The 14,392-nt window shown below is 38.3% G+C and overlaps 1 protein-coding gene across 1 annotated transcript in view; it reads right to left on the bottom strand.

The window, feature by feature from the left end:
• Positions 1 to 14,392, bottom strand: part of LOC107685637 (eukaryotic translation initiation factor 4 gamma 3-like) — a 56,276-nt gene that overhangs the window by 39,037 nt on the left and 2,847 nt on the right. The window contains exons 2-5 of the mRNA XM_016482288.1: positions 7,985 to 8,057; positions 7,375 to 7,539; positions 6,147 to 6,239; positions 4,497 to 4,529 (exon numbers count right to left, since the gene is read on the bottom strand). Coding sequence (XP_016337774.1) covers positions 4,497 to 4,529; positions 6,147 to 6,239; positions 7,375 to 7,539; positions 7,985 to 8,057 — 364 coding nt within the window. The remainder of the gene's footprint in view (positions 1 to 4,496; positions 4,530 to 6,146; positions 6,240 to 7,374; positions 7,540 to 7,984; positions 8,058 to 14,392) is intronic.

Below are 14,392 nucleotides of genomic sequence, written 5' to 3'. Positions count from 1 at the left end.
TGAGACTTTAGTCTTTGCAACTTTACAGATCTTCTTTATGCACCAAGAGCTTGCAATCACAGCCGCTGATATAGAGTCGGTATCACTCGAGTACTCGAGTGATATTGCGTTTATACAACAGTTCGACGGAACGTGTGTAATTAAACAAGAAACAACGGAGTGCCTAATAAAACCCTCTTTTGTGCGGAACTACTTCCTTCCGCCGCGGATTCAAAGCTCAAGTTAAACATACGTCACTTTTAGAATTCAATAAAAAAAACATAGACCCGGCTAGAACAAGCGGAGTGATACAAAATTGTGAAAGGGCGTTCCTGTAGCGATACCAGTACCAGTAATATATATATATATATATATATATATATATATTTATTTTTTATCACAAGTGCCAGAATATTTCATCATGCACCACAGAGACTCTGATCTATATGCTCTTCATTTCTCTTCCTCTGACGGTCTGACCAACATTTAACACCAGCCAACTATTCCGGCCTCTGCTCTGTGTGTAAGTGTGTTTGTGTGTGAGACACTCCCTTTCCACTCTCTCCTATTTCTGTTTGTTTTCTAATGGCCTGTAGGCATAAGTTTTAGCCGGTCTGCAGTGGAAGCGAGCTGGGACTTGCCGCAGCCACAAGGGAGAAATGAAACCTTAACTCAGCTCTTTTAACATCAGCACAGATGTCAAAGCTTCTTTCACTGCTGTACATTACACAATCGAGCGCTGTTCTATAAGGTGAACCCTTCTCAGACCTATGTACTTTGTTATGCTTTTTGCTTTTTTCCCCCCTCTAAATAAAAAAAGTATTAAAGTGCGGGCAAAAAAGGTCCATTGTATATTGTCAATAATGTAGCGATACATGAAACATATCACACACAGAAGTCATTTTCTGATTCTGAACCAGTTGCAAAATCTGCATGGGAAAATTTATTGTGTAGATTCCTATTGAAATTAGACAATTTTGACTGCGAAAATTCAACAAACAATGGTAAATGTGACAGAATCTTAATACTGAAGGTGTCACAGCCAAAATCTAGTAATTTCAATAGGAATCTGTGCAATCAGGAGTTTTGCATGAGGGCAAAATCATCTTCGTCCTCCACATCTTCGAATAGGTCAGACGGATTAGTCACATTCACAAACAGAAAACTACCTGATTTGAAAGTAACTTCTGTGTGAGCTGTGCTTCATACATTTCTACACTATTGACAATGAACAATGGAGCTCTTGCAGAAATTTCGCCAAAAGTTTGCTAATGTGACCCCACCTTAAGGCTTTCCTTATAGTTTTTGTCAAAAATGACACATTCTTCCCAATTATCATCCCATTTCTCTAAAGACTTTCTCCTTCAGCAGTATATGGCTGTACTTTCCGTGATAAAAAAAAAGTTACCTTAGTACATTTTAATGTAATAGCACCCAACCATAATCTCATCCATCCAATAACAGTTTCTTGTGCTGTATCGAGGATAATTTAACATAATACAGCAGTGCTACATTTCAAGCTAAGCCCGTTGCACATGGGCTAACACATCTGTTAAACACTGAAAATTTGAAGGGGGAAAAAGTAATTTAGAGACAGCATTAAAAGCATCTTTCCTAAATGCTATTCCTCAGTATCGTACTGCAAATCCTTAATTTGCCACTCGTCAGTTTGTGCGTGATTTGTTGTTTCCTGTGATTTTAATTCTGGCGCAAATCAATTTGGCACAGCCATTGGAAAGAGAGAAATGTGTGGCAGGTTGGGGCAGAAAGTCACAGAACTTTCCTTAGAGGTCAGATGCTTGTGGACACACTCGCATGGGCTTGTGGTTACACGCAAAGCGCATAAACAAATCATTAGCAACAAATGACAAACAAGTTTTTCCTTGTATTGAAACACCAAAGCACAGCGGATGGAATATCTGGAACACACACACTCACGCATGTACGGACAAGTGTAATGCTGCCCATAGCAACTTACATTCTAATGATCCTAATGACCTCTGTATGCTTTTGGTTACTACTGACAAAAGCCTATGTCTTCTAAACACTTACAACAATGATTCTGCTCAGGAAAGTGACACATTGAAGTATTTCATCTAATAAAAAGTGCACTAACATCCATGACAAGCATTAGCAATCAGCCTCAGTCTTCATCATCGCACATCTACTCATCAGATAACATGAATACAAAACATCATAATTTGGACACTCCTTCAGAAAAGACAAGAAACCGATGAGTCAGAGGAGACACTTCTAATGTCTGGTTCTCAAGGACGGGGAGCTCATTACACAGTCGAGCTTATACATGAATATGCGACTAGGAATACATCTCTAGTCATAATGGTTCATAAAACTGAAGAGTGTAATTTCTGTGCCACAAGCATCACTAAACACACCTCACAGGTTGAGCTGTTACTTAGCTGAGTATTTGTAGTAAACTTGTGGCAAACAACACAATTCGAATTCTAGGTGTCTTATAAATAATATGTGTTTATATTACGAATACAATAATATTATAAATTATAACTGGCTAAAAAAAGAGAACACACAAAGTAAGCAAAGGTAAAGATGAATTTGACTGACTACTTTTTTTCTATGGATATCACGATAATTTTGTGATATCGCGTTGTTGTGAATTCTTTTGGCCACGATAATTGTGCAGTGAAAATCTAAAATCGCAACAGTTCTAATTTGAATATTACAGTGGTGTGAAAAAGTGTTGGCCCCCTTCCTGCTTTTTACATTTTTTGCATATTTGTCACACTTAAAAGATTCAGATCATCAAACAAATTTTAATATTACACAAAGATAATGCAAGTAAATACAAAATGCAGTTTTTAAATGATTGTTTATTTTATTAAGGGAAAAAAGCTGTCCAAACCTGCCTGGCCCTACGTGAAAAAGTAATTGCCCCCCAAATCTAATAACTGGTTGTGCCACGCTTTGCAGCAACAACTGCAATCAAGTGTTTGCGATAACTGGCAATGAGTCTTTCACATCGCTGTGGAGGAATTTTGGCCCACTCTTCTTTGCAGAATTGTTTTAATTCAGCCACATTGGAGGGTTTTCGAGCATGAATGGACTGTTTAAGAATCTCAATCGGATTTAAGTCCGGACATTGATTTGGCCACTCCAAAACCTTCATTTAGTTTTTCTTTTTCACACAGGGCCATGTAGTTTTGGATTTTGTTTTCCCTTAATAATAAAAACCTTCATTTAAAAGCTGCATGTTGTGTTCACTTGTGTTACCTTTTACTAGTGTTTAAAGTGTGACAAACATGCAAAAAAATAAGAAATCAGGAAGGGGGCCAACACTTTTTCACACCACTGTATATATGTAACAATTTAAAAGACATTAACAGGTGTAATAACAGTAAATTCAGATGACATAAGTTGGAAATATTTTTGCTGAATTTTGAATCAGGCACTAAATGCTTTGGAGTCCTAGGTGAACTCAATGGGTGGACTGAACTGTCCATAGCCCCTTTCACAAAGTAATACCAGTAAATTGCCGTAAAATTACCGGAGCGACTTTACTGGTAAATGCGCCATTCACACAGGCAATGATGTTCTGTCTTTTTTACCAGTAAAGCAACATTCACAGATCAGTTTCAAAATACCGGTAAATTCCGTAACATCATTAACTGAAAATGACCTCTAAGTGGCTGCGCGTCCCGGTGTTGTGATTGTAAAGTGTTTTTGTTGATAATTTCCATTTTGTGTCAAACGTTCACATTCATGCAGCTGCTTTTGGCTCAGAGACATCGTATTAGACGACTTCAAATCGAACTACACAGCGCAGAGTAAATGCGTCATCTGCAGAATGTTATGAATGGTTCAGAGTAGATGTCTTACGTCAGTGCATCCTGAACTTGCACGTGCTCATACTCGTTCTGCGTTCACACAGAGCACATTCCCGGTAATTTACTGGTAATGTTACAACTTCTCATACCAGTAAATTGCCAGAACGAATTTACTGGTATTTTTGAAAAGGTCCTGTTCATACATGATCTCTTAACGGTAATTTACCAGTAAAGATTGCATGTGTGAAAGGGGCTCATGACACAGTTACCATCATAGACACATAAGTATTGTTTTTTTTGTTTTTTTAAATAGCTTTAAAATTGTGTGCCAATGTGCTCAAAACTGTCTTTGCAGTTTGCACTGGTGTTGCATATCTGATGAAAAAAAACTGCTGAATAGGAGACATGTTGCCATGGCATTTAAAAAAAAATCAATCTCACACAATGGTCAGTGTGACACGGTTTAGAAATGACTGAAGACAACGGCGGAAAAGAATAGAACATTAAACAGTCTTGTAAATGATAGTTCTAGTACAACTTTCTTTTGCAATTTCAAATAATTAGTCATTTAGCATATGCTTTTTTCCCTCAAACCAAAAACCTTCAGTCCAATCGGTTCAGATCTTTATCCACCACACCACACATAAGCAAAATCCAAAAGATTCTTAAAAAGTGTCTGATAGGACAGAGAGACATTAGGTCTGTGGGATTTACCTGATGGTGGGTCGGCCGAGGCCCCGTCACAAACTAAGAGAGATGACAGCACGTTTTAAGGTCATCAGGAGCAGGAAAAGAAGAGAAAGAATGGCGAGACAGTGAGGTTAACAGATGATTCACCTTGCATGACTTTGCATTTCCATTACAAATGAAACAAGAGTAGCATAGCAGGATTGAGTGACATGTCAGCAGAGCAGGTGGTCCTACTGGCTGGTTTTAACATGAATGATTTGATGGTCTTAAATTAATGACTGAAGTCGGTTTGATTCAGGCATTTAAAGTCAGCAAGACCAACAACCTCAGGGTGACACTCCTAATTTTTTTTTTATATTAATCAGGCAAGCCAAACTACGTGTGGTATATGGTCTACAGTACTATCTTTCAAAAGTTTGGTGTAAGTACAAATTTTTAAAAGGAATTAATGCTTTATAACATTACAAAAGATTTTAATTTCAATTAAATGTTGTTTTTCTAAACTTTATATTCATCAAAGAATTCTGAATAAAAATGTATCACGGTTTCCACAAAAATATTAAGCAGCAAAACTGTTTTCAACATAGATAATAAGAAATGTTTCTTGAGCAGCAAATCAGCATATTAGAATGCTTTCTGAAGGATTATGTGACACTGAAGCCTGGAGTAATGATGCTACATTTTAATATATTTTAAAACAGAAAACAGTCATTTTAAAGTGTAATATTTTTACAGGTTTTACTGTATTTCTGAACAAATAATTGCAGCCTTGGCTTAAGAGATCACAAGAAAGAATAAGAGGCTTCTTTCAAAAACATTAAAAAATCTTACCAACTCCAAACTTTTGAATGAAAGTATAAATAAAATCTTATTTCATGTTGTGAGTAGGCAATAGTGTTTTTTTTTGTTTTTTTGCTTGGTGTCAGATTTTTTTTTTTTAAATCTGTCCAAACAGAATCTCTACCAGCTGAAATATTCATACCATTGCAAGAACCATCATACCACCCAGGTGCCCCCATAATGATGACAGCATCACAAGGACCATGTGCAACACTGAATGTGACTGCCAGGGATGTTCAATGCTAAAGGGGTCATGAAATGGAGAATGAAAATGTTCTTGATATTTACACATATAGAGTTTAAGAGTTTACTCTACAATAAAACACACTGCAAGTTTCAAAACTCAAAACTAACTCCCAGTTTAAAATAAGAAGTATTCTTTTCTACCTTTCTGAAATGCCTGTACTTGATATCAGGAGAGTCAATTCTTTATAAACTAATCTCAAGAAACATAATAAAAAAATCTGAAAATGCATTTCATGAGCATTACGACCTGTGATCGGTGTAATATGTAAGTGCTCATGTACAGACATTCTTACTGTTGTTTATGCATTAGTGAATCAAGCCAGTGACTAAATTATCAACTTCAAACTGTTCCTGTTAGTAGCGTGAAAGCCATCTGTTATCTATGTTGTGATTATTTTATATACTGATATATACCAGAGGGCAAAATTTAGGGTAGAAAATTACCATTTATAGCTAAACTAGACCAGTTTTTGGTGAAAAAACGTACTAAGATTATAAGTGCACCTCACAAACGTAAAAAAATTATAAAAAAAAAAAAGAAGCATTTTATGACCCCTTTAATGTACGTGTGTGGGGTGCAGTGCTTACCGGCCGAGTCTGCGGCTGTATGTTCATTGGCTGCGTCTGTGGCGAGTACACCAAGGGGGCGGAGCCTGCATTCTGAGTTGGGTTATATGGAGGCTAAGGAGTGAATCATAGACAGCGAAAAGGTTAGACAACTTTCTTTTGAAGCATGATGTACAGTTTCCATTTACAGCACAGAATACAAAATAGCAAGAGTACCATGCGAAAAAATGAGCTCATAGTTATCTGTGTGATTGTGTGCATATTGACTTCATTTCTTTGTCAGACTAAACCCAGATGAATACATTACCCTCCAATCAATCCACGGCAACAGAGTATATAAAAAAGTGTCTGTAGAGTGTGTATAAATCTGTCCAGAGTGTGTGTGTGAAAGTCGTGGGATCATTACAGCACCTGTGTCGGCTGGAAACACTATTTACGAAATAGTGAGTGTTCCTACAGGCTGCTGGTAATCACGGTGAGGAGAGCGGTGCAAAAACCACTCATAACACAAAACCATGGCACTCTGTATTGTGAGTATGTATGTGTGCCAAAACATCAGCCATCTAAATGTAATACAGGCCTGTTCACACCAAGGACGAAAACTATAAATATATTGATAAAGATATAGTTCTAAAAATTGTTCTCAATATTAAAAAATAGCAGAGTCCACACCACAGCTATAACGATAAAGGCACAGAGAAACGATATCGTTGGAATCACTTTCAGAACGATTTTTCCAGCTGATGAACGACAATAATATTGGCATATAGTTAAAGGCACAATATGTAAGATTTCTTTATTAAAATATCCAAAAACCACTAGAACAGCATTATATATTTTGCTGACTTGTGTACTTACATTATCTCAAACGTTTCGAAGAATGTTTAAATCCAGAGAAATAAGCAATTTTAACTAGTGACACGGAGCGTGTCCATAGTGTCATTGTGTCGCCTGCCAATGACGTCATACACCCTCGATTTCCGAAAATTTGTCTCTTTGTTTATTTTGAATACGCGCCCTCCAGTGGCGAAAATTACATATTGTGCCTTTAAAATAGTTATCTTTATAATTATCATTCTTGGTATGAACGGACCTTAAATGTCACAGTTAATTCAGATACAACAAAGGCAAAGAACAAACATAATTTCTGGTACACAAAAGGTGACCCAGAAAAACACAGCAACGCCAAAATTTAAAAGATAAAATATCAAATAATTGTGTAGACTGTTGTGTAGGTGTTGGTACTCACCCCACCTGTCTCCCAGCTCTTGAGGAAGCGGTACGAGGGGGCGGCAGGGACTGAGACCTGAGAGAGGGCTGGGGACGTGGCGTGGCCAGAAGGGGTGCCCGCCAAATTTGGGTGGATTTTGCTGAGGTCATGACCTGGGTATGGAGGACCAGGGTGTCTAGATACCTGTGGAATGACCACAAACAACATTACACACAGCGTACCATCGTTTCTTTCAGTTATATAACAATGCTCTATATTCCCCTGGTGGTCACTTTATTATTTCATTTGTATATTTTATATTGTTTTATATAAATATATTACATTTTTAAATGTTTTTTTTTTCAGGTCAACTACAGTTACAGTCTGAAGAGATTCATGCTGCGCAAACTATTTAAAGCTAGTTAAACTGTCAACATGTATATAGCTAGCTCAGACAGATAGTTAAAAGCATCTATATCAACTGCTTACAATAATAATGATAAAAGAACTCACAGTAAGTATGTACAATAGGACCACATGCTCTAACATACTTGCTTCAAGTATATTTTTGGCCTTGGGGATTGTCTACGTATATACATTATAGTGATGTGTAATGACTGTTAGTGGACATCTGTGTGTAATCACTCACACTGTAGACTGCCGTCACCCCAGAGTGGGTGGGAAACATGCGTTCTTCTAGTGATAGCGCTGTTCGAGGGATCCTGGGAAGGGTAATGTTAGAGAAAATCTTGCTAACAGGTTTAAAATGTCAACCTTAGTAGCCAAGAAGGTTACAAAACATGAAACATTAGCCACAAAAAACATCCAGCATCGTGTTTCATAATAGCAAGCATTAAGTTCATTCAGCGATAATGGTGCAGACTCTTTCACACCAATTAATATTACTCTCAACTTCCTCCAGTGGCTTGCATTTGGGGAAAATGTTCGAGAAAGTTAACACAAACACATTTTCTCTCTCCCTTCTTCAAAATGTCCAATTCAGTTTTTCAGTACACCCTGTACCTCCTCCGGCCAGGAAGATGTCAAACAGAAATCCTGACATGGAATTCTAAATATGTGAGAAACAAATCAGCGCACTGTTGGATACAATGTTCTAACACATTAAACAAATGGCAAATGTTAAAATAAGCTGCAAAATTCCTCAACAAAAATCAGAATACCGTTACTTGACCACCAAAAATGTCCCATCTAAAGTTTATGCACCTCTTTACGCATGCTGTTCTATTCCTAGAAATGTATAATTATAACAGACATGTTCAAGTTGCAGGTGGCGAGCTATTAAAAGACATGGGAGTCATGGGAACTGAAAATTTGCATGATATCATCATGATTTTACCTACAATTAAAGGTTGGGCAACATTTACACATCACTCATCCAGTCTTCCCTAAAGGAAGTCAAGTCAAGTCACCTTTATTTATATAGCGCTTTATTAGAGGTCTGCAAGCCCGTCGGGTCCCGTGCAAGGTGAAATATTTTTTATTTTTACAGATCGGGCTCGGGCTCATTTAGCTTCTCTCCTTTTATTGTGCCCATATACGCGCAGAGCACACTACTGTATGAAATATTGTTATATTGAAAATAATAAAATATTATACATTGCCTACGCAATACGCAACGCATATACACACGCATTAGCATACAGGTGACATTTGACCATGCAGAGCATCAGGTAGAAGTGGGGAGTTAAGGCTGATTTATACTTCTGCGTCGTTGTCCACGTCAACGTGCAGTACACACGAAGAAGAAGCCGAAGAAGAAGCGGCTCGTCGGAGAAGCATTATAGCGCGCTGTTAGATTTTTGGAGAGGTGCACGTCAGGCTACGGCATATGGGTGTGCGTCTATGCGTAAGCTACGGCGTAGGTTCGACGCAGAAGTATAAATTGGGCTTTACTAAAATTTCCCAATGCTTCGGGAAAAGCTGCATTTTGGAAGAGTTTTGATTTGATTACCACTGCAAACAGTGAGCCTATTGGTCATGTGCAGTGCAGAATCTGCAAACATATCCTTGCACATGACAGCAAAAAACGCACGCAACAGGCTAAAAAAGCCCCAGCAAAAATAATTACCATGAATGTGTCAGGGGGAAATAGTAAGGAGATATTTGAATTATTTATTAATAAATTAGTGTTTTCTGAGTCCGTGTTGCAAAGATGAAGATGACTATCCTGACTCGCCATCTCCTCATTGGACGCGCCTTTAGAGAGAAATGCATATTTACGGATTTTATCAAATCCGTAAAAAGAGTTTTTGATTTTAATTATTTAGTTTTAAAGTAGTAATTTAAAGCTTTCTATAGATATATTTAGCAAGTCTGTGAGGCAAGTATTCGCTGAGTTTCGGTTCATCATTGTGAAGCGCTCCTGGCCGAAATTGCAGAAAGCGCATACTGTATGTATCCTTTATTTTATAAAAGCACGTTTTGTTGATATTGTGAGTGGGCAATTCTGATAAGCTGTCGGACAAGGGCCGGGCTAGGGCCTGAGCATCTCGGGCCGGAGCCGGGCTAGGGCCTATATTTGAGGCCCGTGCAGGGCTCTAAGCTTTTTACAATACATATTGTGTCAAAACAACTTTACAGTGTTAAACAGGGAAACAGTGTGTCGATAATGTAGGAGGGCAATAGTAAACAGTCCCCCAGCAGGGTGAAAGAGTTTATAATGAATGTTGTGTCGTCGTACCTGCCTGAGGTATTCTGTGACATGAACGACAGGGCCGCTCAGATATACAGACACAGACACAAACAGCGACAAAGACGGATGGATGTGACAGAAAAAAAGGAAGAAATGGTCAGGAACCGGCTCCGGCAGTTACGGTATCTGTGCCTGTAAGTGAGAGATGAGCAGATCACATGGTTTTGGGGAAAGTGGAGGAGGTCTGGCTTTCCTCCTTCATGCGCTTCATGCACTCATGGACACTTTTTAGTCTTTCGGTGAAACCCTGCCTTCCGATTTGCGCTCTCTTTCCCATTCTCCCTCCTTCTACCTCTTTGGCCTTCTGCCAACCTAAACTCTGAGGAAAAAAAAGGGGGGGATGGGGAAAGTAAGAGCTAGGAAAAAACGGCCAGGAAGAGAGGTATATTGTGTGACGAGAGGTCGTAACAACCCAAAACGAGAACATGAGTGCATTCTCACATGTAGGCAATCTGACTTTGGAAACCTATGTTCCAGGTCATCAGGGACACATCCATGGTCCTCCTAACCCAAGTTCAGAGGGGTGCACCTGAGGAATGCAGCTTGGAGGGTGGCCCACAAGGCTATTTGATCAGGTTAAAACTGACAGCTGACACTCACAATGCTCTGGCAGGACACAAGGCACGACTTACTGGAATTACAGAATGATCTGATTCCTGTGTTCGCAGTTTGCCACTCCATTGCATAACCAAATCCCCTTGCATGGTCAAGGCAGTGTTTTGATTGCACAACATGCAAGTGTGTGCCCACAGGTGTTAAGAATTTGAGAGGAATTTACACATTTTCCGAAAGCAAAAAAAAAAGTTAAGAAGTTCGGTGATTCGACATGTACAGAACAGGTGTTATGTTTCCAATTCAACACAAACACAATCTATTCAGTAAAGCTCCATTTGTCTTATGGCCAAATGGAACATCAATTCAATTAAGCAAATTTGGGAGGCAAGTCTGTTTTAGGTGAATTACGGCAGTACATTGAACTTTCATAAACAGAAACCCACTGAAAATGAGCAACATTTTAAACTAATTTTAAAAGAGTAAACTGGGTTTTTGAAACACCGAGACAGTTGTTATTAAGCATCTCTAAAATATCCTATTAATGTCAAGGTCTCTGGAGAGTGATGATCCTTTACTCTAAATGTTGTCTCTTTAATTACTGCCAGTAGAATGAGTACAGAGAAAGGCAAAGAAGGAGATGGCAAAACTGTGTAGCCTTAAACTTTCATAGTAGCTTACTGTAAATCCAATTAAGTACCATATGGACTGACAGATAGAAGGGAACAGTGGAAAGAAAGAAAGAAAAAAAAGAAAGAACTGAAAATAATAAAGCAAGGAAATAAAGGAAAGAAAAAGAAGAAGAAATGAAGGAAGGAAGGAACGACCAGAGTAAAAAGAAGTAGGGAAGTAGAAAATGGAAAGAAGGAAGAAACAACTGAAGGAAGAAAGGAAGGAAAGACGTAAAAACAGTGGAAAAAGGAAGGAAAATATGACTTAAGTATAAGAAGGAAATAAAAAAGGAAGGAAGGAAATGAAGACAGGAAGGAAGGAAAAAATGGAAAGGAATAGGGAGGAAAAAGAGAAGTTAGATAAACCAGAAGTAGATTGTCTACGTGGCAGGCAGAGGGTCTACAGCTGACGGAGAGAGAGGAAAACAGAGAGAGAGAGAGACACACACACACAGAGAGAGAGAGAACTCAAAAGAGATTTATTCCTTGCTAACGTGAACCTCAGGTCAGACTGTGCTCAGTATGATTTTCAGGACTGTGTTCTATGATCACATCTCACATGAGGATCTGAACCCTATGGCCCCCATCTGGAGACAATGACATATACATACATACATACATACATATATATATACAGTGGGTACGGAAAGTATTCAGACCTATATATATGTATATATATATATATATATATATGTATATATATATATATATATGTGTATATATATGTGTGTATATATATGTGTATGTATGTATGTATGTATATATATATGCACTATTTGAGGAATATAGTCACTGAGCATATGTAAAATTCATGAAATGCAGTTCATGTACACTGTACAAGACTGCGGCCAACACCACAACTCTGACAGTTGAGAAAACTTAAAGGTAAAGCATCATCGTTCAATGCTTGATATGCAAAGACAAATTTAAGTAAGACATTAGTAGCAGTTAGTAGTTTGAACCTCCCCAAAAACAGAAACACTGCAGTTCTGTGGTGCTATGAAAACATTGCTGTTTGTTTGACTATCCCGACCAGCAACAATGGCTTAACCAATGGCGCGAGTTTGGGGCAGGGTTACCTGCTTGTCTGACCAATGGCATATGGAGCGTTTGACAGACCTTAGGCTATTTATTTTTTCAATTTCCTTTGGTAACATCTGCTAGTGCAGAGACAACACTGCACCTGATTGTTAACATGAAATCAAAATTTAACCTCATTCATAATAGTGGTTTTAAGGCCCGTTCACACTGAGAACAATAACTATATTAGCTTCCACATAATGCTGTTTATTAAAAGAACTGTTTATATGTCACCTTTAAATGGTCGAGCTCTTTAAAGCAGGAAAGATTCTGATTGGCTGTCAATGTTTTTATCATTAATCAGCTGAAAAATAATAGTTCTGAAAGTGATTCCAACGATATCGTTCCTGTGTCATCATTATCGTTATAGTTGTGGTTTAAACTACACTATTATCATAGAATTAGAAGGGTTATTAATACTTCAAAGCCCAAACGTTTGACCAGTTTCTGACGTTGAACACAGAAAAAATGTGTTCAAACAGGTTTCCCAGTAGTCCCGCCCCAAACTCATGGAATTGGCTGAGCCAGAAGTTGACACATCAGATTACTTAGAGTAACATCATAGCCCACTAACTTACTTTTAGTTATTTCTACGCATTAAACTGAAATCAGATAAAAGAAAATTATCTACTTCGCTTATAAGAATGAGTAAGAACAAGAGATCTTTATTCCTCCTTGTTTCTCATTTACCTGATAAGCATTCAGGGTTGATTGTACAGTGTGCAACATGATGAAAAGGGGAAAAGCAGGTGACAAGATGTGTTGGAACTAAGAAAGGGGCTGCGTTGAGAGGTTTGGGGTTGTGGCAGGCGGCGTGTGTGAGAGACTCTCTGTGACCTAGGCGATTGTTGGCAGGTGGTGGGAAGCCTCATACTCGGAATGCTAAGCAGCGCTGCCATTGTCTGAGGGGTGCAGCGCCAGTCGCATATGTTACCCGTCGCTCTGGCAACCACTCCCTCCAACACCCCAACCCCCCTCCGCCTTACACATGCTCTCGACGCAGCATCATCACCAAAGGCACGTCCCCCGAGTAGGAATCCCGTCCACTAGGACGATTTTCTCTGTTAGATTAAGCAATACAGTGACTCCTGAGCACAGGAAGAGGTCGTAATTGCGATTTATGCAATCATGAACACTCTACAACTGAAAAACACTGATATGCATCAAGTGATGTAATCATTGCTATGCAATATAAATGTAACCATGTGTGCACACAATAGTTAATTTGTACGGCCACATGTTTTTGCTGAGGTTTGTGGTCGATGTCGATCATCGCTGAACAGCCTGAGCTGATATAATACGATTTCCAATTACAAAGCAATAACAAATCATTGTGACAGTTATAAAACCTTTCTGATAGAGACAGTAGTCTGAAACTGATTGGAAAGTTCTGAACAGGGGAGGCCAAAAAAAATCAATGAAAAATAAGAAGTTTGAAAAACACTCTACTTAAACAATCTGGACTTTCTACAGGGTAAGCAAACAAAGCCTATCAAAACCATCAGTTTAAAGAAAACCAGGTCCCAAATGTCTAAGCAAACAAGTGAAAATGCTTCTATTTAACTATTTCAATTTAATATATGTAATTAGGGCTGGGCATTCATTATTGGCAATATTACTGTGATATCTTTGACGAGGGGAAGGAATATCGTGAATTTTGTGATAATGTTAAAAGTTTAACTTAGTTTTCTAAAGACAGTCAGCAAAGTTTACTTCTTTTTTGTCTAACAAGTATGACAATGTCAAAGATGCAGTTTGGCTGCTATCAAACGCACCTGTGCGTATTTGTGTGCGCACTCTGTGAAGGTTTCTATTTACAGCTTGTTTTTTAAGCGTTTAGCATTACAGCCAATCAAAAATATGTCTGTCGAGCACATGAACATAATGGCAAATTAGAGGTCTTTAAGTGAGTCAGAATCCGGTTAACAACGCTCTCAACATCAAGAGTTTTTGTTCAGTGTGGAAGTGTAAACAATGTAAAGTGATTTATTGCAAAAACATTGAGATATATATTGAATATTGTCAAAATTCTAAAAAATAG

This window comes from Sinocyclocheilus anshuiensis, unplaced genomic scaffold (genome assembly GCF_001515605.1).
Source record: "Sinocyclocheilus anshuiensis isolate Anshui unplaced genomic scaffold, SAMN03320099.WGS_v1.1 scaffold257, whole genome shotgun sequence".
Lineage (NCBI taxonomy): Eukaryota > Metazoa > Chordata > Actinopteri > Cypriniformes > Cyprinidae > Sinocyclocheilus > Sinocyclocheilus anshuiensis.
The sequence above is the reverse complement of the archived record's forward strand: the minus strand, read 5'-3'. Positions and strand labels throughout refer to the sequence as shown.